This window comes from Miniopterus schreibersii (assembly GCF_964146895.1).
Source record: "Miniopterus schreibersii genome assembly, chromosome: 11".
Classification (NCBI taxonomy): domain Eukaryota; kingdom Metazoa; phylum Chordata; class Mammalia; order Chiroptera; family Miniopteridae; genus Miniopterus; species Miniopterus schreibersii.
In genome coordinates this window covers 55,298,756-55,321,793 of record NC_138111.1, presented here as the reverse complement: position 1 = coordinate 55,321,793, position 23,038 = coordinate 55,298,756, and the positions used below count along the sequence as shown (strand labels likewise).

At 43.3% G+C, this 23,038-nt stretch overlaps 1 protein-coding gene across 1 annotated transcript in view; it reads left to right on the top strand.

Annotated features, from left to right (window-relative positions):
- Positions 1-23,038, top strand: part of SLC24A2 (solute carrier family 24 member 2) — a 204,841-nt gene that overhangs the window by 157,221 nt on the left and 24,582 nt on the right. Inside the window, exons 5-6 of the mRNA XM_081150641.1 lie at positions 1,966-2,064; positions 7,339-7,457. Of these exons, the coding sequence (XP_081006767.1) occupies positions 1,966-2,064; positions 7,339-7,457 (218 nt within the window). The remainder of the gene's footprint in view (positions 1-1,965; positions 2,065-7,338; positions 7,458-23,038) is intronic.

The following is a 23,038-nucleotide window of genomic DNA, read 5'->3' as shown; positions in this document are numbered from 1 at the left end:
GAATGCTTTTTGGCTTTATTGTTGTTGTTATATATAATTTTAAAATAGCAATTATTGATCATTTTTATTTCATAATGCTGCTGAATGTTCCAAGTTCAAAGAATGACCCTGAGACCACAGAATGGTTTTATTAGTAGAAGCTTCATCTCCTGTAAAGTTTTAAAACTTCCTTTTTTCTCTTCTGGGCTTTTCAGTAGATGATTTGAGGACTTCTTGGAGTTTTCCTCTATAAGAAGTCCCCCCTTAGGCTTCAGTCAGCAAAGGTTCCTGCATCCATGCTTCCTGGGCAACCTCCACACAGTCACAGCCGCCAGCTGGCCTCCCCCTTCTTTGAATTCTTTATTTTCCTTTCCTTTCTCTTTCCTTTCTTGTTCCCTTTCTGCTCCTCCTTTTCCTAGTCCCCAGACTTTCTTTTGTTTCCCTTTTTCTTCTTGGCATTTCCCTTGGAGATTAAATTGAAACAGCTAAATTCAGAATACTTTTCAGCAGGTGAGCCTAATGTTGACCTTCAACATCCCTCAAGGATGGGCATCATGCCCATCACCTCAGCCTCCTTTCTCCTCTCTCATGAAGCCCAAGCCACACATGGACCTTCTCTTCTCCATGTAATGTTGTCCTTCCTACTTCCTGCGAGAGGGCACCCTCTGGAGCACACTCATTACGGAGACTGAGGCATTTACATCATGGAAGCAAGGCCTCTAGGATTGTGACTAGTGAAGCTTGTGAGCAGAAAAGGCACTGTCCTGTGTCCCTTTCACCATTGGAAGCGACTGATTTCAGTCTTCTTTACAGCTTCTGTCACTCCCAACCAGTCACACAAGTCACCACTATGACCACACCCTATGGTGGGGGGGGGGATTGCCAACATGCCATGCCCCATCCTAGGAGAGACTCTCCAAGAGAAACATTTTGGGTTTGGTTGGGTTTTGGTCTAATGGAAAAATAGAATGAGACCCCCTGTTAATACGCTGCTAGAGAACCCAACCGCAAACAGATCCCTGATGGGGAAATCGGAGGGGTTGTGGTGTTATCAGGGACATGTCATATCCGAATCAGGCACTAATCAGTCAGTTTAAAATAAGGCTCCTTTGTACCTTGAATGTTTAGGGGGGCGATTAATGAAGAAAGAAAAATGTCTTATGGTTCACTAAGCTCTACACTTCTGCATGCTTTTCTCACTGCTTGTTGCATGCGCTTACCCATTAATTATGTCAATATTGGAAAAGAAATGAAGCATTATGCTTGTGGTACAACTGTTTAAAATTATTACTTTGAGACTGCTATGTTTTCCAGCATCTTCCTCTAAGCATCTCATCATAAACAGACATTACTGGCTGTGCCCAGTTGGTCATTCTTTGCCCCAAATCCCCCCAAATGGAATCAGTTGCCTCCCTGGTGTTTTAATTGCAGCTGACTCGTCTACTTTGGAAAACTTTGATGCATGCTCCAGATGTGTTTAGATACTGCAATGGTCATTATGACACATATTTGAAAACCAGAGTCAAATCAAAGGATCCCTGTGTACGGCTTTCCATTGTTGAAAGCCAGTTTTGGGATGAGCGTTTAATCCCAGAAAGGTGGCTATGCCTCCAGTGCCGCTCTGTGTCTTTGGACTTGTTTTGGATCTCAGCTGCGGGGGGAGTTTTGGTGATGACTGGTGCTTTCCTTTATTTTTGTAAGCAATTGGGAGGGAGGGAAGAGATCCAAGTCAGACCTTTCGTCTGTGATCTGGCAGCTTGAGACTCTCAAATAGAGAAGTGAGCTGAAGAACCCACAAGGTAAGAAAGAACCCTTCCGGCAGGGCTCAGGGCAGTCGGATTGGACAGAAAGGAGTGGCCGCTGCTTTCTTGCAGGATAGCTAAGGACGCTGCCAGCCTGCTTTGCCACTGCTTCTCCATTTGCCACAGGCCTCTCTTTATTTTCCTCCTGATCCTGTTTCCTTCCCACCACTTTCTCTTGCTTCAGGGAGGTTCAGAGAAAAGGCTTCAATTCTCCACAAGATTGCTAAGAAGAAGTGCCAGGTGGATGAAAACGAGAGGCAGAATGGGGCTGCCAATCACGTGGGTGAGTCCAGGGAGACTTGGCCTGGTGCCTCTCCTGGAGTGCATGGAGGGGAGCAGAGAGCAGGTCCCAGGGTGGGTACCCCTGACTCAGCGCAGACACAGAAAGCTGCAGCTAAGCCCCTTCCTGAGTGTCAGGAGGAGTCCACTGTCCCTGGTGGCTACAGGCCATGGATAGACACTGCCGATCACTTACCCTAGGGGAACTCCAAGGAGAATAAAATGATTCCATGAGGAATCTGAAATAAAACCAGCTCCTAAACCAGGCATCTCCCTTGAAGACTAGAAAATCACTTTAGGAATTCCACATAAAGAGGGCACACACACACACACACACACATCATTGACTGTTTACAAAAGGTAAGAGATATCTCTTCTGAAATTGTTGCCTGGTAACCAGATTTTATACCTATGACACTGCGTACAGCACACCCACTAAATTACCATATGGTTCACTTGGCGACTCCTAAACTGAGTGGCAGGATCCCTGCCAGATGACACAGCCTCCCCTTTCTCAAGAATTCAGCAGTGAGATTATAGATGGTGGCGGACTGAGCGGAAGCTACACTGACACTCTCTTGGGATCAAACTGGAATTACAGCTAAAATATAGAAAAACCATCCTGAATAATCAACTGCAACTGAAGACAAGCTGGAAAGCACCCTCCTAACCAAGGACATAAAGTGGAGACCACATAGAGACTGGTAGGAAGTGCAGAGGTGCAAGGGGGCTGGCTGGACTCCCACAGGCAGCAGCTGAAGGTCCAGAGGGAGATCTCAGCTGTGGGGGTTCCCACTGAGGACTCTGGGGCCTAAACCCCAGGCAGGGCTTCCCAGCCAAGAGCACCAGAACTGAGAAACGTGCCCACATAACATCTGGCTGTGAAAAGCAGCGGGGTTTCTGTCTTCCAAGGAGAGGGCTGGAAATGCAGGCACCCTCTGAAAGGGCCAATGCACATTTCATGTGCAGCCACTCACCTTGGGATCCTGCAGAGGGAGAGCAGAGTAGGCTGGAGCTGTGAGAGAAGAATCTCAGGTTGTGGGCTCTGGAGTTAGAGCTCAGAGGGCACCCCTCTGTCTTCCTGTGCCGAGTCATTCCCCCATACTGCAGAGGCAGCTTTTGCCTGAGGGGGGAGCAATTGCCCCGCCCTGCTGGAAAACCTCTCACCCTACCCAGTGGAGTTTCTACAGCCGGAGGCTCATTAAGAGAATCAGATTAATCAGCCTGCTGGCAGAGGCAGACCTCAGGGTGCTTTGAGTCTTTGCCTGATCTGCTTCTGGTCCCAGGCCTTGGAAAAGCAGACTTTGGTGTGCATCTTGGTCCTATCCAGATGTAGCCAGCCCCAAGCTGAGGGATGTTGATAGCTCCAAGCAGGGTTCTCAAGGGCAGTCACAGACAGCGTCTGGCATTGGCCTGCACCAGAGACCTTCCAAAAAGACTGAGAGTCCTAGCAGGCCTACCTAATATATAGAAACAAACCCAAATAGGCATCCAAAATGGGAAGACCAAAAAACAAACCCCAAATGAAAGAACAAGAGAAGTCTCCAGAAAAAGAGCTAAGTGAAACGGAGATAGTCTATCAGACATAGAGTTCAGAATACTGATTGTAAGGATACTCCACAGCACCAAAAAAGATATGAAACTGTGAAGGAAATGAAGAATGACATAGCAGAAATAAAGAATACATTGGAAGGAATAAATAGCAGATTAGAGGAAGCTGAGGATCTGAGCAGTGAATTAGAAAACAGGGTAGAAAAAAATCACTCAATAAGAGATCTAAAAAAAAAAATTAAAAAACAGGAGGACAGTCTAAGGGAGCTGTGGAATAACATGAAACGTAACAATATTCATATCATAGGAGTGCCAGAGGAAGTCGAAAGTAAGCAAGGGTTATAGAACTTTTTAGGAGAAATAATGGCAGAAAGCTTCCCTAACCTGGTCAAGGAAAAAGTCACACAAATTCAGGAGGCACAGAGAGTCCCAAGCAAGAAGAATCCAAAGAGGCCAGACACATCATAATTAAAATGTGAGGAATTCAAGACAAAGAGAAAATTAAGGGCAGCTAAAGAAAACTATTACCTACAGAGGAGCCCTCATAAGGCTGTCAGCTGACTTCTCATCAGAAACTCTACAGGCCAGAAGGGAATGGCATGAAGTATTCAAGGTAATGCAAAACAAGGATCTGAAACCAAGACTACTCTATCCAGCAAGGCTATCATTCAAAATAGATGGTGAAACAAAGAGCTTCCCAGACAAAAAAAGGCTAAAGTTTATCACTACCAAACCAGCATTGCAGGAAATGTTAAAGGGACTGCTGTAATTAGAAGTAGAAATAGAAGCATTGCAAGAAGTGTTAAAGGGACTGCTGTAATAATAATAAGAAATAGAGAGAGAAACATAGGCATAAAGAATTAAAATGGCAATAAATAAGGACCTATCAATAATAACCTTAAAGACTTTAAGGGAGAGACCAACAGCAATACAGCCATAATCGTGGACTTTAACACCCCACTGACTTCACTGGGTAGATCTTCCAGACAAAAAGTCAACACAGAAACAGTGACTCTAAATGACACGCTAGATCAGATGGACTTAATTGATATTTACAGAACATTTCACCCCAAAGCTGCAGAATATACATTCCTTTCAAGTGCACATGGGTCATTCTCAAAGACAAACTACATGTTAGGACACAAAACCAGTCTCTTCAAGTTCAAAAAGATTGAAATCATATCAAGCATCTCAGAACACAAAGACATGAAATTAGAAATCAACTACAGTAAAAACACTCAAAAACATTCATTAAACAATGAATGGGTTACCAATAACATCAAGAAAAATCAAAAACTTCCTAGAAACAAATGAAAATGAACACACGACACGCCAAAATCTATGGGACACAGCAGAAGCAGTCCTAAGAGGGAAGTTCATAGCACTGCAGGCCTAACTCAAAAAGCAAGAAAAATTTTTAGTAAACTAACCCTACAACTTAAAGAATTAGAAAACTCCCCTGTGAAGCCATCCGGACCAGGGCTTTTGTTTGCTGGGAGGTTTTTTTATTACTCCTTCGATTTCATCAGTTGTTATTGGCCTATTCAGGTTTTCTGATTTTTCCTGATTCAGTTTTCCATGATCTCACTCATATGTGGAATCTAATAAACAGAATCGACTCAGGAACAAAATAGATCCAGAGACATAGAAGCATGGAACAGACTGAGGGATCTCAGAGGGAAGGCGGGGGTGGGTGGGAGGGTGGGGAGAGATTAATCAAAGAACTTATATGCTTATATGCATAACCCATGGACGCAGACAATAGTGGGGTGAAGGCCTGGGGTGGGGCACAGATGTGGGTTGGAGGAGATCAATGGGGGAAAAGGGGGTTATCTGTAATACTTTCAACAATAAAGATAAATAAATAATAAATAAATAAATAAATAAATAAATAAATAAATAAATAAATAATAAATTCAGCAGTATAGCCCAGGTCTTTTCTGTCTGACTTTTTCTGAGCTCCTGTGTGATTAGATCGGGACATTCAGGCAGCTTATTTTAACTTGGAACATGATGTTCCTCCTCTCCTGTCTGTAACTATAATATAGCTCTCTAATTCTAAATTCAAACTAAATTCAACCTAATCTGGATCTATGCTATAAATGATGCTATTGCCCAAGATACCAAAATTATCTGCAGACAAAATTCTAGTGTTGCATTCAAAATACTTGCCACTCCTTAGAAGAGTTTCTGCCTCTCCTGTTATCCTGAAAATCTTTGACCAAGAAGCAGTCAAGATTCTGTTGTGTAAGGGAAAAAAACTGGGAGGACATACACTAAAATATGAATAATGGCTACTTTTGGGGTTGGGACTATGAATTATATCTTTTTTCTCTTTGCTTGTTTATGCTTCTGTCAACTTGGACTAATTGTTTGGAAAGAGCATATCTTGCCTTTGCATTATAAATATACAAAGCCATACCACAGAAGTCTAATTACACAGGCTGAGTTTTGCTTGTGATATTTAAAATCAATTACACAAGCTATTTTTCTGCACCACTTGTTGATTTTTGTGGAATTCTTGGAGGACAAGACCTAGATGCCTGGATTCAGTCCCAGTCTCCTCCTAATGACTGGCTGACCTTAGACTTGGATTTAACCCTTTGTGAGAAGGTAGGACGCATAGCTCCAAGGATGTTCCCTGTGCAGACTGGGTCTCTGAACAGCTTTGTAACTAAAAAATAGTGTATGTCCAAAACCTTTTCAAAATGTGTCCAAAATTAATTTCCACATGTTCTTTGGTGATGAGACCTCGGCCTGCCACGTAAAAGCACGTCATAAGCTAAGCTGTGCGTACTTGGTTAGATATTTTGCCTGGGAGATCGTTCCTTCTCATCATGTCTTTTCTTGGGCATCTTAACTCCATTTTGGTACCCAGTGTCCTGTGTTGCTAGGGTCAAGTTTGGCCATTGCAGGCCCATCCTAAAGTTATATTACTTCAGCCAGTAGGCTCCCCAAAGCAGAGTTCTTATATTCCCTCATACTTAGTTTAAATAACTGAACCAAGCATGCTAGGATAAACTGGCGCAGCCACACACGGCAGAACATCACATACATATCCCTGTCAACTGAAAACATGGAAAGATAAAAATAAATTTGAGTTTCTATGGCTTTACATATATAAATATTTTATGCCTCTGTATTTCACAACCAAGTACATAAATGAACAAACATTTCCCTGTGATTTCCAAAATTTAGCCACTTCAAATCCGACAATTTTTGTGTAACTCTCAAATTATTTTGAGTGATATCTTACCAGTGACAGAAATGTTTACTTCTTCCCAAGTTGCTAAAAAACAAGCATTTGATAGTCTGTGAGCAGCCTGGTACTGCTCGTGTCTGATACTGATGAGCATTGTGTTCCTCCCGGTGACCCTGACACTGAGCCACCCAGCTTCGTTGTCTCCCGAAATCCAGGACTTCACCCGGCACAGCCAGAGGGCCTGGGAAACTTCATCTCCCTCCCACTGGAGTGATGACAGACCTCTGTGGAGCCTGCACACTGGTCACCTGGGGCCGTTAAAGGGAGCAGGAGGGCTGAGCATGCAAAAGGCGCGGGGAGGAATGGTGTGTGAAACCTTCGCCATTCGGTGCAACCCCGGCCTCATCCCCCGCAGAGACCACCGCCATCTCCCTTGGCCTGTACTTTAGGACGTTCTTTCCAGTATGACCCTTACCCCCACTGACTCCATTTGCTTTCTTTGTGTGTACCCAAATTATGTCACAGAAAAAATCGAGCTGCCAAACAGCACCAGCATGGAAGTTGAGATGACGCCATCCAGCGATGCTTCAGAACCTGTACAAAACGGAAATCTCTCCCACAGCATTGAAGCTGCTGAAGCCCAGGTATGGCTTCTTTTCATTGCTTTTCTGGGCCACTGTTTTTTGTTTTGTTTTTTGATATCCTAGTTGAGCAGCACAGAGCCCACATTCTCCAGGGAAGCCCCAGCTCCCAGCAGCGAGGACACAGGCCGAGTCTTATTTATTCTCGCGTGTATTTCACAGCCCCAGCCCAGGGCCCCGCATGCGTCACATTCTCCATTTATTGAATAAATACACATATTCTCTAAACGACTGTTTCTCAGGGTGAGGTTGGAGGACTCATGCATCAAATCATAAAAATGCAGATCCTTAGGCCATCCCCCAGACCTGTTGAAACAGAACCCCTGGAAGCAGAACCCAGGAATCAGCATTTTTGAACTTGCTTCCCAGATGATTCATATGCACGGTAAAGTGTGATAGCTGCTGTGGTCTGATCCTTTCTCTGTATAGACACCCTGTAAGGTCAGGGTTAAGTAACAGAGAAACCACAGCCCCGTTTGGCCTTCACGGGCACTGCAGCTGAAATTAATCAGTATTGTCTGACCCAATCCACCATTCAGTGGTGCAGCCAGTGGGCAGCTGTTTGACCTAGTGGTTATAATACTTAACATTTATACATACCGTGTGCCACCAATTTGGTGCTAGCCACTCTATACGTGTTATCACCTTTAAGTCTCACAGCCAAAGCTATAGTCATTTAGTATCTCCATTTTATATTTGAGAAAGCTAAAGCTTTGCAGGATGGAGTAGTTAATCAGGATTACCTAGCTTGTAGGTAACGATCTGAGATCTGACCTCAGGACTGTCCAAATATAGCACCTATATTACTTCCTCCATGCAACTCCGCCTCTATACCACAGTTGCTCAAAAAAACTAGGCAGAAAGAAAAAGTAGGTGGTACTTGTTAGATTTCTGGATCTCATCCTGATCAAGAGAATCAGAATTTCTAAGACATGGAGTCCCAAAGTTGCATTTAATCAGGCACCTAGGTCAGCATTTCTCAAACTTTAATGTGCTTATGAATTTCCTGGCAGATCATGTTAAAATTCAAATCTGTCAGGTCTGGAGTGGGGCCCAGAGTCTGTAATTCTAATGAGCTCCCAGATGATTCTGATGTTGCTGGTCCAGGGACCACACTTTGAGTACCACCACCCTAATGTTTGAGACCCACTTCCCTAGTCAGTTTTCCCAGTGAGCTGAAAAATTAAACAGTGCCCTCAAAGAGAAACCAGACCACCATGACTAGCACAGCGCTCTCTTCCCCTGTATACCAAGAGACACTGCAGCACAGAGATCTGCACGTCTTAGGAAAAAGTGCTAATGCAAGAAGTTTCTTCACATAAAGGAAAGAGTAAAGATGTTGAACACTTTTCATATACCTATTGGTCATCTGTATATCTTCTTTGGAAAGGTCTATTGGGGTCCTTTGTTCATTTTTTAATCCAGAATTTTTTTGCTATTAAGCTGTAAGGGTTCCTTATATATTTTGGGTACTAAGCCCTTAAAAAATATACAGCTTTCAAATATTTTCTCCCATTCCATAGGTTGATTTTTCATGTTGATTGTTTCCTTTGCTGTGTTTTTCACAATGTGTACTTAAATCATCAGGTTGTATACCTTAACTATATAGGATTTTATTTGTCAATTATACCTCAAGAAAGCTGAAAAAAATAACTAAAGGAAAGGGTAAGGAAACGGCAGCTCTTCCTGCCCTTGTCTCCTCTACCTTCTGGACTCTTGCCCTCCTGCCCAGAGCCCTGTGGTCCCTCTGCATTAGCTCAAGGGTGAGCTGGCAGAGCAGCTTATGTCCACATGGATAAGCAGCATGTGGCAGCAGGAGGCAGGCCCCAAGGACATCTGGTTGCCCTTGGGGATGGCACAGTCACAGGTGTGTGGAGGGCAGCCAGGTCGCTGTGCCTCTCCATCTGGCTGGCAGAGGGACATCTGTGCCCCCCACAAGGGAGCACCTTGCTACAGGGGAGTGAGAGAGTCCCAGCTGATCCCTCTCTAAGCAAAGCTGTGACCCCCACATATCACACTGGGAAACAGGACAGATCTGTACACCACCATGATATGCTGAGAGCGCAAGGACAAACAGACCTTCAAAGAGCCACCTGCCAGCCGGCTGCAGGATGACCTGGTAGTGAATTCTAGATCTACCATGGGCAAGTTACCTAACCTCACTTTAGTTTCCTCATCTGCAAAGTACAGATAATAGTACCTGCCTCGTTAGGGGCGTTAGGAGAGTTACCTGAGATAAAGTACATAAAGCACTTAGCACAGAGCTAAGTCCTTCTATTTATATTATATGTTCAGACTTACTGTATTCACACTATTAAAGGTGTCCCTGCCCTAAAGGAGCTCAGTGTCGGGAAAATGAAAATTATGCTTACATATAAATGCTTGGGGTGGTCAGGATGTAATGAGTAAATAAGTAAACATTTGTGGTAGGTAAATCATTATAGCCCAGTGTCTGTACAAAGTGCTCTGGGAGGAAAGTATAAAGGCTTCTTAGAAGACGTACGTTTGAGCTGGGTGTTAATGGGTGGGTAGGAGTTTGTCTCTCAGAGAAGGAGGAGACGACCAAGATGACAATATGTGCAAAGATCAAAACCTTAAGAGGGCAAGTCATGATTAGTGATTGGTGAGAAAGCCGGTGGACCTAGAAGTATAAGGTGAAGAGGAGAGAGCCCCCAGAAAAGGTAAATTGGGCTGAAATGCAGCTGTTTAATCAGAAAGTTTTTAGTGTTCATCTAATGAATATGTGTCGGGGTATGCGAGACACTGGAGGTGCTCACATGTTCTAGCAGAGCAGAGAGACTGCAACAACAAACCAAGATGTCATCACAGATGGCCACGAGGGCCACAAAGAAAAGGAAGCATGGTGATGCCGTGGGGAACTTGCAGAGCAGCCCCTTTAGGTTGGGAGATGAGGGAAGGCTACACTCGGGAAGTGGTGTTTGAACTGGGGTCCAAGGAGCCAGCCAAGGGAGCAGCACCCATGGAGGCAGAATTGAGCTTGGCTTGTTTGTGGAACAGGAAAGTCAGTGTGGCTGCAGGGTATGGAGAGGAGGGAGGTAGGAGGGTGGTGATGAGGTTGGACAGGAGGGCCAAGCAGAACTGGCCCACCTTGTAGACTGTGATAAGGACGTTGACTTCCTTCTAGGGCAGCAGCAAGCCATTGGAGGTTCCCATGTGGGATCTGCGCTTGTAAAAGATCCCTGGGGCTACAGAGTGGGATTGGATTCGGGGGCAAGACGTTGCATAACAAGAGCACAGCAAAGAGGCTACTGCAGGAGTAGAGCTGATGGTGGCCCATGGATTGTGAGGGGCACTGTAGATACCACCAAGCAGTCTGAACGTCCCCCGGCGGGAGAGGGGAGCGGTGGCAGATTTGTATGATGGGAAGCTAGCTCTTTCAGAACAGTCAAGGAGGGGCCAGAGTGGAAGAAGACTGGATGCAGGGTGGCGAGGGAAGAGCCTGTTGGTTCAAAGATCAGCAAACTATGGTCCGTGGCCAAATCTGCAGCCTGTTTCTGTACAACCCATGAAACAAGAATGTTTTTACATCTTTAAAGGTTTTTTTAAAAGCAGCAGCATATATGACAGAGACCATATGCATCACAGAGCCTAAAATATTTACTGTCTGGCCCTTTACAGAAAAAGTTTGCCCACCCCTGGTTCAGACCATCTGCAGTCCTTCAAAAAAAGAAAGAAACAGGACGGGTGTGCTCTTCATGTGCTGATACGGAGTTATCCTCAGTGCATGGTGTTAAGTGAAAAAGGCAACACGTCAGATGCACCCAGCGTGCTGTACTTATTTGTGTGAGAGGGGAAATGGAGGGAAATAACGTGAGCATTTGCTTGGGATGCCGCTGCAGAAACTGGTCATGCTGATAACTTCAAGGACAGGGGCCTGGGTGGTGAGGAACAGGTGTGGGAAGGAGGCTTTCCAGTATGCAGCCTTCTGTAACTTCTGAATTGTGAACCAGTTAACTGTATTACCTATTCAAAAAATGCAACCACAACCGAAACAGTCGTGGGCTCAATTAAAACAGGAGCAGTATGCATTAGTGATTTAAGAGCAGAGCCTCTGGAGACAGACCACATGAATTCAAATTCCAGTCTGCTCCTTCCCAGCTGTGTGACTTTGGACAAGTTACTTAGCCTCTCTGTTCCCCACTTTTCTTCTCTGTGAAACGGGGGATAACAGCACTTAGTGCATGTCATTGTTGTTAGAATAAAGTGCCCCTACCAGCTCTTGGCTCACAGTAAGCATTGCATAGGCGTTTGCTATTATTAGAAGCACTTAGTAAAACTTTTTAAAAGTGGCTCTCAAGGCCCAGATGACAATGACTGTGGATTGGATGGCAGCAGCTGGATTTAGATCTATTTCTGAGGCCACATGGAGAAGACCTGATAATAAATTGGTCAGAGGGAGTAAACAAGAAGAGGCAGTTGGAGATGATGCTGAGGTTTCTGAGCTGGAAAGACCGGGTGACAAGATAAATTAGGGCTGTGGCCCAGAGTTAGAAAAAGGCTGTGAAGTTGAAATGCTCGGGCCGCCCAAAGCACAGTTTCACAGGAGCGATGCGACACATTTTGGTTGTGTTAGTTTTCTCTCTTGCCCAGTTGTGTTTTTATCAATCTACATGAACAGTGAGGCGCGTTCGGCTTTATTAGTGGATGTGATGAGCCCATGGCCACGTGCTTGTCGCTGGGATTCTCCTGAGAGTCTGGTTTCATGTAATTAACCCGCTGTTTTAAAAACCCTATTTACAAGTGAACTAATTTTACATCGACACCTGGTCTCTGAGAGCTTTCTTCAGTACAGACTTTATAACACCGGCAGTGAAGAGCGTTTTAAAATATTCTCTCACAAGGAAGCCCCTTTGCGGGAGGTTTTTGCTTCGTCTGTACATTCTGTGGAACCAGGCAAATAATTTGACTTTTTAAACGGGTGGCGCTCATGATTTCTTCCCATGACTGCGGGCTCAGTGTTGTTGATTCTAACGTAGAGGGAGCTCATTTGAGCTGCTGCTGAGAATCTACCAACCTTCCAGATTTTCAATGTTGGGAATCTATCCAGGTTTGAAAGACAATTCAAAGAAATAGTCTCTCCCACCCAGAACCCAGTATTTTCTTACATTTCAATTCTGCCAGTTTAGACAAGAGCCAGGGGATTGCACACGGCCGGCTAGCTCCGCAAGGCCGCCTGCCCTGCTGCGCCAGGGTCCTTGATGCCCAGTCAGGGTCCTTGATGATGTCCCATCAGACCCTTCAAATACACGCTCACGGTGAGAGGCTAGGAGGGCACGTAAATGCCTTGCACATTTTTTAGATTCTGAAATCTGAACATCTAATTTGTTTTTTATTGTGTCCTACATTTTGGTGTATTGTGAGATGGCTTTTTATACGTTGCAGCTTTTATTTCATTTAGTCTCTAAAATGTCTCTCTGTCCTCTGGGAGATCAGAATTGCCCTGGCTTTGGTTAAGAGTTGCCCAGTGGGAAAACAGATTTATATAAGAAAAGCATATTCCTAGGAAAAAGAAAGAAGTGTGTGTGTGTGTGTGTGTGTGTGTGTGCGTGCGCACACACGCACACAAACACAGACAGATGATAGATGATGATAGACAGATGATAGATGATGATAGATAGATGATAGTTAGATAGATGATAGATAGATAGATGATAGATAGATAGATAGATGATAGATGATAGATAGATAGATAGATAGATAGATAGATAGATAGATAGATAGATGATAGATAGATAGATAGATAGATGATAGATAGATAGATGATAGATAGATGATAGATAGATAGATGATAGGTAGGTAGGTAATTGATAGATGATGATAGATAGATAGATGATAGATAGATAGATAGATAGATAGATAGATAGATAGATAGATAGATAGATGATAGATAGATGATAGATAGATACATACATACATAGATACATAGATAGATACATAGATAGATACATAGATAGATACATAGATACAGAGTTATGTGTAAAATGCAGGCTTTTTCTTATTTCCTCACTTTAGAACTTAATTGTACCTTACCGTGCTCAGTTCTCCCTGTGTGCCTTCAGGAGCTCCTCTCTGGCTTGTTTCTCCTCAGGCCAGCGTTGGTCTTCATGTGACCTCAGGAGAGTGTTTGAGATCCGCTGTCACAAAGCCCCACGTGCTGGTAGGAATGGTGGCGTGTTATGAGCGTGTTATGTGACTGAGTAAAGGATGTGGAGAGACGATGGAAGAGATTGTGGTTTTAGATTTCTCTAAAAAAATGAATAAAGATACCTCTCTTCTATTAAATTTGGATGTCTAAAGGTAGTAAAAAAGCACCCTTATCAAGGACTGCAGTTTGTTTTTTATTATTATTGTTAAAGTTACAGCTATGATATTAGAGCTCCTCAGAGAGACTCCATAATCAACATTGGTCAAAAATGTCAGCTCTGATAGGGATTTCCAAGATTATCTAAGCAGATGGTATCTACAATCCAATCCAGTATGATTCTTTTTGTCTAAAGCATCACCCTCGTTAGGAAATGTTTGCGATCCTGCCAATGATGAGGTCTGAGAGTTTGCGAACCTCAAACCCTCCTATTATTCAAAGAGCAAGTATCTGTTCTAAATTATTAAGGTGTAATAACCAACTCCACCATTGTGAAAGTTTATAAACAGCCAAGGACCACATATCCCCCTATTAATGAGGTTGTTCAATCTCTTGGAACATCAGTGAAACATGAAGAGATTCCGGTGCCCAAGAAATGGAGGCTTTGGTGGAAAGCAGGGTTGTGTCTGTGTGTCTGACTTGACCAGGGCCAAGGGGCAGTGTGGGAGGAGAGAGGCCAAGCTTAATAGTGAAAGAAAATATCCAAAGAGTCTCCATCCCACTTAATTTTTGAAGGCCTAAGCCATGTTAGATCTAGGACTGCCTTAGAAAACAAGTTCATTAGTGTCAGAGAAAACCCAACACGAACTATAAAACAAACAAAAACAGAAATCAGTGTCTTACCTACCAAACCTTAGCATGTGGGTTCCATTTCTGGAGGAGATAACATTTTTTTCTTTCAATCTGTATGTGCGTGTGTGTGTGTATATATATACATACACACACACACACACATATATATATACTTTTTTTTTTTTTAAGGAAAAGTTAAGGTTCAGTTCCTATATCTGACAACCTGGACAGGATTTATCAACTGCTTAAGACACACCCAAATACCTTGTGGACACATTTAAAAAGAAAATAGATACAGATCCGACTCTTGAGTTTCTGCCTAAACTCGAATATTGAAAAAGAATTATATATTCACTAAGAATCTTACTGGGGGTTTTTGTTTGTTTGTTTAATTTTTGTTTAAAATATTACAGATGTCCCTTTTTCTCCCCAATGACCCCTTCCACCCCGTCCCTTCCCCCTCCCCAGTCCCTCTCCCCCTCCACCCACCCACCCTCCTCCCTCTGACATTCGTCAGTCTCATCTATGCTTCCATGTCATTGAATCTATTCTGTTCATCAGTTTATTAAGTTCTTTAGATTCCACATATAAGTGAGATCATGTGATATTTGTCTTTCTCTGTCTGGCTTGTTTCACTTAGCATAATATTCTCCAGGTCCTTCCATACTGTCCCAAAGGGTATGAGATCCTTCTTAAGAATCTTACTGTTAATTATCCCATTTGTCATTGTGCTTTCTGAAAGTTTAAAAAATGTCTATTAATCGTTCATCTAAGATACAGTAAGGGCTAATTGACTATTAATAAAAAGAAAAAAACTCCCTTACCACCCAGAAAAAATAATACTGACATTAATATTACTCTTTCTGTAGTAATTCTAATCCGATTGATAATAAAATGATGAGAATGATTTTTGAATTATTTTTTATGATTCTCCAGTTGCTTTTATGTTGGCTGATCTTTTACGATTTGTATCAGCAGAATTTACGAAGCCCATGAAAACTATGAGAAAACCAATTTACAAGAGCAATACAGAAAGAAATCTATCTTGTCAGTAGGTTGCACCTCACAATCATTTGGGTAAAATGCAAAGTGAAGGAAAGCAATTGCATTTCACCAGACTCTCCAAATGCCATTTTACATTATAGCAAATGGTTTCTCACCTTCTGGGAAAACTAAAGTCCAGACAGCTTCATCACTCACAGCAGAATATTTCGAGACCTTGATTTCAATTCAAAGTCATGTAGAAGCAAATTAAGTTTTTTCAGGTTGCCAATGCTTAGTGAAACCTTATCATTTTGTGTTTAATATGCTAAATTCTTGATGTTAGATTTTTTCCCCATCTATATGTAAAACGAACCAAAGGATAGTAATAGAAGGGGAGTGAATTACTTCCTACCACTAGGCGAGCGCAGGTTTATCGCTTTTTAAAACTCTGTTTGCTACTTAAATGTTAGCTCTGTTGATTTAGCTTGTCCACACAGAAGGCCAGACAAATGTCTCGGATGGTGCTCCCTTCCAAAAAGATGCTTTTTGACTTACCTCTTTTTAACTAATTTCTTGGAAAAAGATATGTGACAGAAACATAGAAGATAAGAACAGAGTGGAGAGAATGTAGGATATTACTAAAAAAAAAAAAAACACAACAAATGCAAAGACATTGAGAAATTAAATTTTCTAAGACTCAGTAAAGAATGAGTGGGGGGGGCATTTTAAAATAAATTACAGGAAGTGAACCCAATTATTTATTTCAAAGTCAAAACTCTAATCAAAAATGAGATAGTTAATAAAGATAAATATGGTATTTTGTTATGGCAGCCCAGGCAGACTAATACAGTTACCATATGGATATTTATCTTTTTAGCTGATTTCCTTTGTACTAAAGCACTGGTGTCATTTAAGGTTAAAATGGAAAGCACTCTGGAGCGTGTCTTCGGAAGCACTTTTCACTTGCCAAAGAGTTGTTGATTTCAGAGCCTCTCACTCTATCAAAGTGTGACTGTGCATTTTTGGTGATTTTACCTGTGAGAGTTCCAACTCTACTATTGTTTTTAGCTCTGCACAAAACACAGAATCAAGGTGTCACAATATTTTGAGTCTCGCCATCTGTTTGGAAGTTTTGTTTCTGATAGAAAGTCTACGTACAGCCTACCTCCTGAAAATAAAATAGCATTTTCTCCTTAGGGCTGTGGAATTTTCCCTTTCATGTTATTTATTCATCTTACCTAAGAGGAAAATCAATTAGATTGTTGACTGACATCACTACAGTCAGTGAATGCTCAGTAAATGTTGGATGAATGGATAGATGGAGGAAGAAAAGTATTAGTTTCCATTTTCACATCAAATAGTTGAATTATAGAATTTTATTGCTGAAAGCATCATAATTCACCTAGTCAAACTACTTTCTCTTGGATATCTGTGAAGAAATTATTTCCCTGAATATTTATTAAATCTAATAATAATAACCAACATTTACTGAGTGTTTACTATGTGCCAAACAGTGTTTTAAGTGCTTCTGATGGATGATCTCAGTTAATTTTGTCACAGCAATAATGTTGTAAAAGAACATTCTGGAGCAGCAGTGGGCCTTTGACTATAAAACCCTTCTCCAGCAATCCCCGCATTAGGTGAGACACTGCCAGGGTTTCTTCTCCCCCTGAGAGCCTCTCACACACGCACTGTGCAGGCGCACACACACCATTTCACCAGTTCCCAAGGAAACCTAATTGGAAAAGTAAAATATGCCACCTCTGTCAATGACAGTGTCCGTAATGTTTCAGTAACGAAAGAGGACAGAGGTAGGGGGAGAAGCAGATCTCTGTTGTTAGACGGTGCTGTTTTGTTGGGCATCTTTTTCGGCTGAGATCCTGTTTGCCTTTGAACACTGAATGCTGGAGTCTGGAAACAGCCCACCTCCTATTTCAGTCCTTGCTAAAGTTAGCCTCAGGAAAGTTTATTATGGTAAAAGGGCATAATCCATCTTCTACAATGTCCCCTTGAGATTCGTTTTAGAGGTAGCCGGTGCAGGATTATCTGCGGTTATGGGAATCAGGGGGAACACTGAGCAATGAAATACACATAAAATCTCAAGGCCTCATTTTGGCCATTGGTATACGTGGCTGTCACCTGCTTCTGCACTAAGCCAGGGTTAAATTTCTGCCCTTTTTTTGGACAGAGATGCTAAAGAACAAATCTTCCTTCTTTCTCTATATCTGAAGTCCTGACATTCGTTGATATCTTATCAGCACTCACATTTCATTTTTGAAATTTGTGCCTGGCTCCTTGGAGATATCACCCAGGGAGAAAAAGGAGGAAAGAGGCCATCACAGTGCCCCCTCCTCTCCACACGCCCCCGAATCTGCTTTGTTTCCCCTTCAAAGCTGTCTTGGTGTTATAACAAAAATGTCATAGACTGCAGAACTTATAAACAACAGAGATTGTTTCCCACAGTTCTGGAGACTGAGAGGTCCAAGATCAAGTGTCAGCTGACTGCCTGCTTCCTGGTTCATAGGTGGCAGAATGTTCACTGTGTCCCCACATGGCAGAAGGTGGCAACTAAGAATCAGATGTTTCTGATCAGCTTTGTGGACCATCCAAACTGCCAGGATTAGTTCTAGGCTCAAGAAAATCAACCAAATTATGTCAATTAAATGCTTAGTGTTTGTTATAGCTAGCATTGGTTTAATAGGTCAAATTTATTATAAAATAAAGCTGGGAAGCCTGGTGTGATTGGGCATAAAGCACATTTATACCTGTTTTTTAGGATTGGGGAATGGAGGCATTGTAGAGTGGGGGAAGAGCCTTCGATTGGGAGTGAAAGGAGGTGTCACTTGGGCCCAGCCTCGCACTGTGAACTTCCTGCAGCATCTCACTTCATCTCAGGGACTTCATCTATCAAATGAGGGGGGTGGTCTCAATGAGTCAGGACTCTTCAACTCTGAAATTCTGGGGCTTCTTCTCTTGGAGCCTAAAACTCCTATTCTAAGATTGCAGAGGCATATATGGCTGCAGCTTGTCTTTCCTGATCTATACAGTGAATTGAATGACAAGTTCTTGGACAGCTGGACATCCCACATTAAAGCAGCCCAGGGGACAAAGAAGTTCTGCCTCACGATGGCATGGTTTTTAAGGACTATTGGAACCTAAAATGCAGTAAAGTACACCAGGACCAGATGCCTACAGATCACATGTGGTATCTGTTCTTCTGCTGTCCATTTCCATTGATTTACCTAAAGTCACACAGAGCTGAGATTAATGGCAGGAGGGAAGAGAATTAACATTTATTGATCCCCTGGTCTCTACCAGGCACTGTGCATCCCACAGTTGCCAGAGTTACTGCCCCCAGTCTGTATATGAGTGCCTCCCACAGAGTCTAGACATTTCACCTGTTTTATTAGTGCCTTTTTAATAACTTTGTTGAGTATAACATTTTTAATGTTCTTGATGCACCTACCCAACCTCACTTGTTAGGCTCAGCAGAGTGTGTCTGTGGTTGTCCATTTCCACTCAGCCCCTCGGGGCCCTACGGGTGATTCCCAGCATGCACAGTACTCTCATGTGGGCATCTTTGTGACTGAGCAATGTGGAGATATAAAATGATTTTTTTCTACAGCTATAAACTATAGAAATAGCAACAACAAAGATGTTAGGGACCATTGTGTTTAAGTAGAAATAAAAATCACTTAAAATCTTCACCTTCACCCAACCTGACCATAGCCCAGTGTTTTAGAGTAAATGAATTATATTTTTACACGGCTATTTAAGTGCTGGCATTTTACTTTATTTGGCATCATGCCAAACTGAAGGGGCTCCCCAGTGAGAAGAGGTGGTCCTCAGTGCTGAAGTACATGGTCCTTTTTAGAGCAATAGAGAAGTGAGATCTTGACTTCCAGCCTGAATCAAACCCCAACTGAGCTAAGATGTAGTCAGGTCCAGGCTCTCCTCTGGGATTGCTCCTTGCTGACTGGAGAGGAGATGTTATTACCAGTCAATAAAACTGAACTTGAGGATGTCCTATTTTCGGATGCCTCTGGGTTTTCATTTTAATTCCCTGATAGGAAAGATCGTATTAAAGCAGACTCACCTGCACAAAGAAACCTTGCACAGTGCCCTTCACAGACAAGAAGAAATTGGGTTGCTTCCAAGAAATGTTTTTCTGGCTGTGGAGGTAACCTCTGGGCTGGTGGGCCCAGCTCAGGCCCCTCTGCTCGAGATCTAATGTTTATTCGGGGGCAAACCACCCATACCAGGCACAAGTAGGAACAGGGTAAGATGCACAAACAAAAAAGCTGAACAGGTTCTCATGATAGTAGGATACAGACAGGCTGCTGCTACTCCTCCCATTTACTAGGTAAATTAAAATTAAAATAAGTTGATTGCTTCAGAGATGCTAACGTTGCTCCCGGTAGATGCTAACGGGCTCCTGGAACTATTCTCTCCTATCTGTAGATGTTCTGTGGCCAGACCGCCAGACACCAACCTCCAGTATTGATAAGTGAATCCTAGAAGATGGTTGTTTACTTGTCACAAGTTGTCACTTAGAATAGCATCTCCTCCTGCCCCACCGCCTTTGCTAAAGTTATCCCCCAAATTTCATCACAGCACTGAGGAGTTTCAGTTGTAGGTCTGCCCCACCTCATTTCACAAAGATTCAAGGCTGCTTGCAAAGCTGCATCTGATCAAAAAGGGTACAATGAATAGTTTTGAGAGTATTCAGCAAAGGGTGTAAAGGAAAGGAAAAGAGTAAGGCTGGAGTGAGGTGAGCACAGATCCCAAGGCTATGGTTGCCCGGCAGGAGTTACAAATTTGGCTGTGAAATCCCCAATGTAAAGCAAAGGAAAAAATAGTATCATTTACCTGATTCGCAGTATTTCTAAGATTCAAAGTTTCTCAAAAGAAGCATGGCATATTCTAGTACTGAGATACGAAAGATATTTCTCCCTTGACTCCTCTTAAAAAGGACACTAGATCAGCCTGGATAAGGTTCCACTAAGAGCAACCAAAAACCCAAAATGACTGTGGCTTGAATAAAACAGAATTTTAGTATAGGCAATGCTGGCAGCCCAGGGCCAGACTGGCCCTCACTGGGGTTCAGGGGCGCGGATCCTTTTATATTGTTTCTCTAGTTCATTGTCCAAATGGCTGTTCAAGCTCTGGCTAAAATGCTCCCACTCCAGCCAGCAGGAAGCGGGAAGGAGTGATGCAGGGCACTCCGCCACCCTTTAGAGACACACCCCTGAAACGGCAGAGATACTTGTGATTACGTCCAGGTGGCCAGGACCTAATCATATGGCCACACCTAGCTGCAAGAGAGGCTGAAAGTGGAATCTTTATTCCAGGTCTTGTAAAGTGGGCTTCCTATCACTAAAGCAGATGGGCAGTATATTAATTTGCTAGGGCTGCTGTAAGAAAATAACTCAGACTAGGTGGCTTAAACAACAGAAATTTATTTTCTCACAGTTCTAGAGGCTAGAATTTCAAGATTAAGGTGCTGTCAGAGTTGTTTTCCTCTGAGGCCTCTCTTCTTGACTTGCAGAGGGCTGCCTTCTTGTTGTGTTCTCACATGGCCTTTCCTCTCTGCGTGCAAATTCTTGATGTGCCTCTGTGTGTCCTAATCTCCTCTTCTTATAAAGACAGCAGTCCTATTGCCTTAGGACCTACCCTAATGGCCTCATTTTAACTTAATCTCCTCTTTAAAAGGGCCCTATCTCCAAGTACAGACACATTGTGAGGTGCTGGGGAGTCATATTCTGCCAGCATCCCTGGAACTGGGTAAATAAGTTTTTTGGAGCCGTTTGTTCTGTCTCCCCTTTTAAATTCATGTCTTCTCGAAACCAAGAGTCCAAGAACACAGCACACTGCTCTGCACCCAAAGGCATTCAGTGAATCCCTGCACGTGCTGGTGGCTTCTGCCCAAGGAACCACAGCTGGAGCAAAGACTGGAGGCCAGGATTCCTGACTCTACCCTCTGCTCGCCCCGCCACACTGCGCTGTTTCCTTCAGGGGCTGACAGCCAGCACACCGCCATGTGGGAACTTAGAGTCGTGTGTTTTAGTCTCAGATTTTCCCTATCAGAGGTTGCAAAGCCCTAAAGTGGTAATTCCTGGCCCTGGCTTGGCACAAATCTAGGGCTTCCACAGAGATCCCAGTAGGTATCAAACTACTTTAAACCCTTACATGAAAAGTGGCTTGAATTTTTTCTGGGTCACCTTGCACTGTTTTGTTTTCTATGGTCACCACAGAAATTTTAGGAGGTAAGGATAGGTCATTGCAAGGTCAAAGCCAGGATGCCCCAACTCCAGGAAAAGTTGGAAAATCTGTGCCCTAACCTCAGCCGGCTCTCCCCAGGGCTAAGACTAATGCTATGCCAGCAGCCTCAGCTTGGGCAAAGGCAAATGCGCCCAGACTTGGAACGGTACTTTTTTTCCCCACTTTCTGACCATTTTGCAAGCTGCTGCCCATCGAACCAGAGTGAGATTGCACTTGGAAAGATGACAAAGAGAATTTCCCATAAAATATACTGACAGCCTTGCTCCCAAGACACCTCTTGAATCCACCCCAGGGTTCTGTGCTCTATAGCAGGACTGGTCCCCCAAGAGGCTATGGGGTCCCCATGAGGAGCACTATTTGTAGAGCCTCAGACACAGTCTCTCCTTGTCCATTTCTGCCCTAGCAACAGCCACTTCAAATGCAGCTTTTGGAAGCTGTACAATATAGCTAATTGTTTGCATTGGACAGTAGTGTGTTTAGAGCTTACGCATCTAAACAGACAATTATTTTCTGCTATTTGCTGGTGGCACTGCCTGCCTGGTGACTTTGGCAGATGGGAAAAGGAGCTAATCCATAGGTTATAAGCAGAAGGGCTATTGATGAAATGTCACCATCTGTTGGTGTCATTAAAATGATATGAGTCAGAAAGAGTTGCTTATGTCTTTTTGTCACAAAAAGGTTAGCTTAGAGTTTAAAAGAAGTCGCCAAATTGCAGACGGTAGTGGGAGACCAGTCTGGAGTGTCAACCCTGGAAGGGGAAGAGCCTTGAGGAACTCAGCAGCTCAGCTTGGTGAGTCTTCAGGGAAGCACTGGAGTCCTCTGACCGAGTAAAATTACCCATCTCGCGTTCAGAACGATGCAGTGCCTCACCTCTCCCATGGTCCTCCCCACTTCTGAGGCACCTGTCAGGGGAAAGTCATTTATTTGGGTTAAACAAAAAAGGTGATCATATCTGGGAGGGAACAGTTCAAACGCACCTGTCTCCTTAATCCCTATCGGCCTCATTACACAGATTATTCACGTAGCCAGCTGACGCCTCGGAGGCTGCCGATCTCGGTAGGGAATGAGATGCTGTGCATCTGCTGGATCTCCTGGGAGGAGATGGGGGTGGCTCAGAGGGCAACCAGGGACAGCACGCCCATGCTCCCATCGCGGGTGGGAGGACCCAGGAGGGAGTAAAGAAAGCAGTGGGTGGACCACATCGAATTGCATAGCAGAGGAACCAGCTTTTGGGTTTGATTTTATTGATTTTTCTGGATTCCATTTCATTGATTTCTGCTCTAATGTTTTAAAATATTTTCTTCTGCTTACTTTGAGTTTAATGTGCTCTTCTTTTTGCTAGTTTCCTAAGGTAGAAATGTAG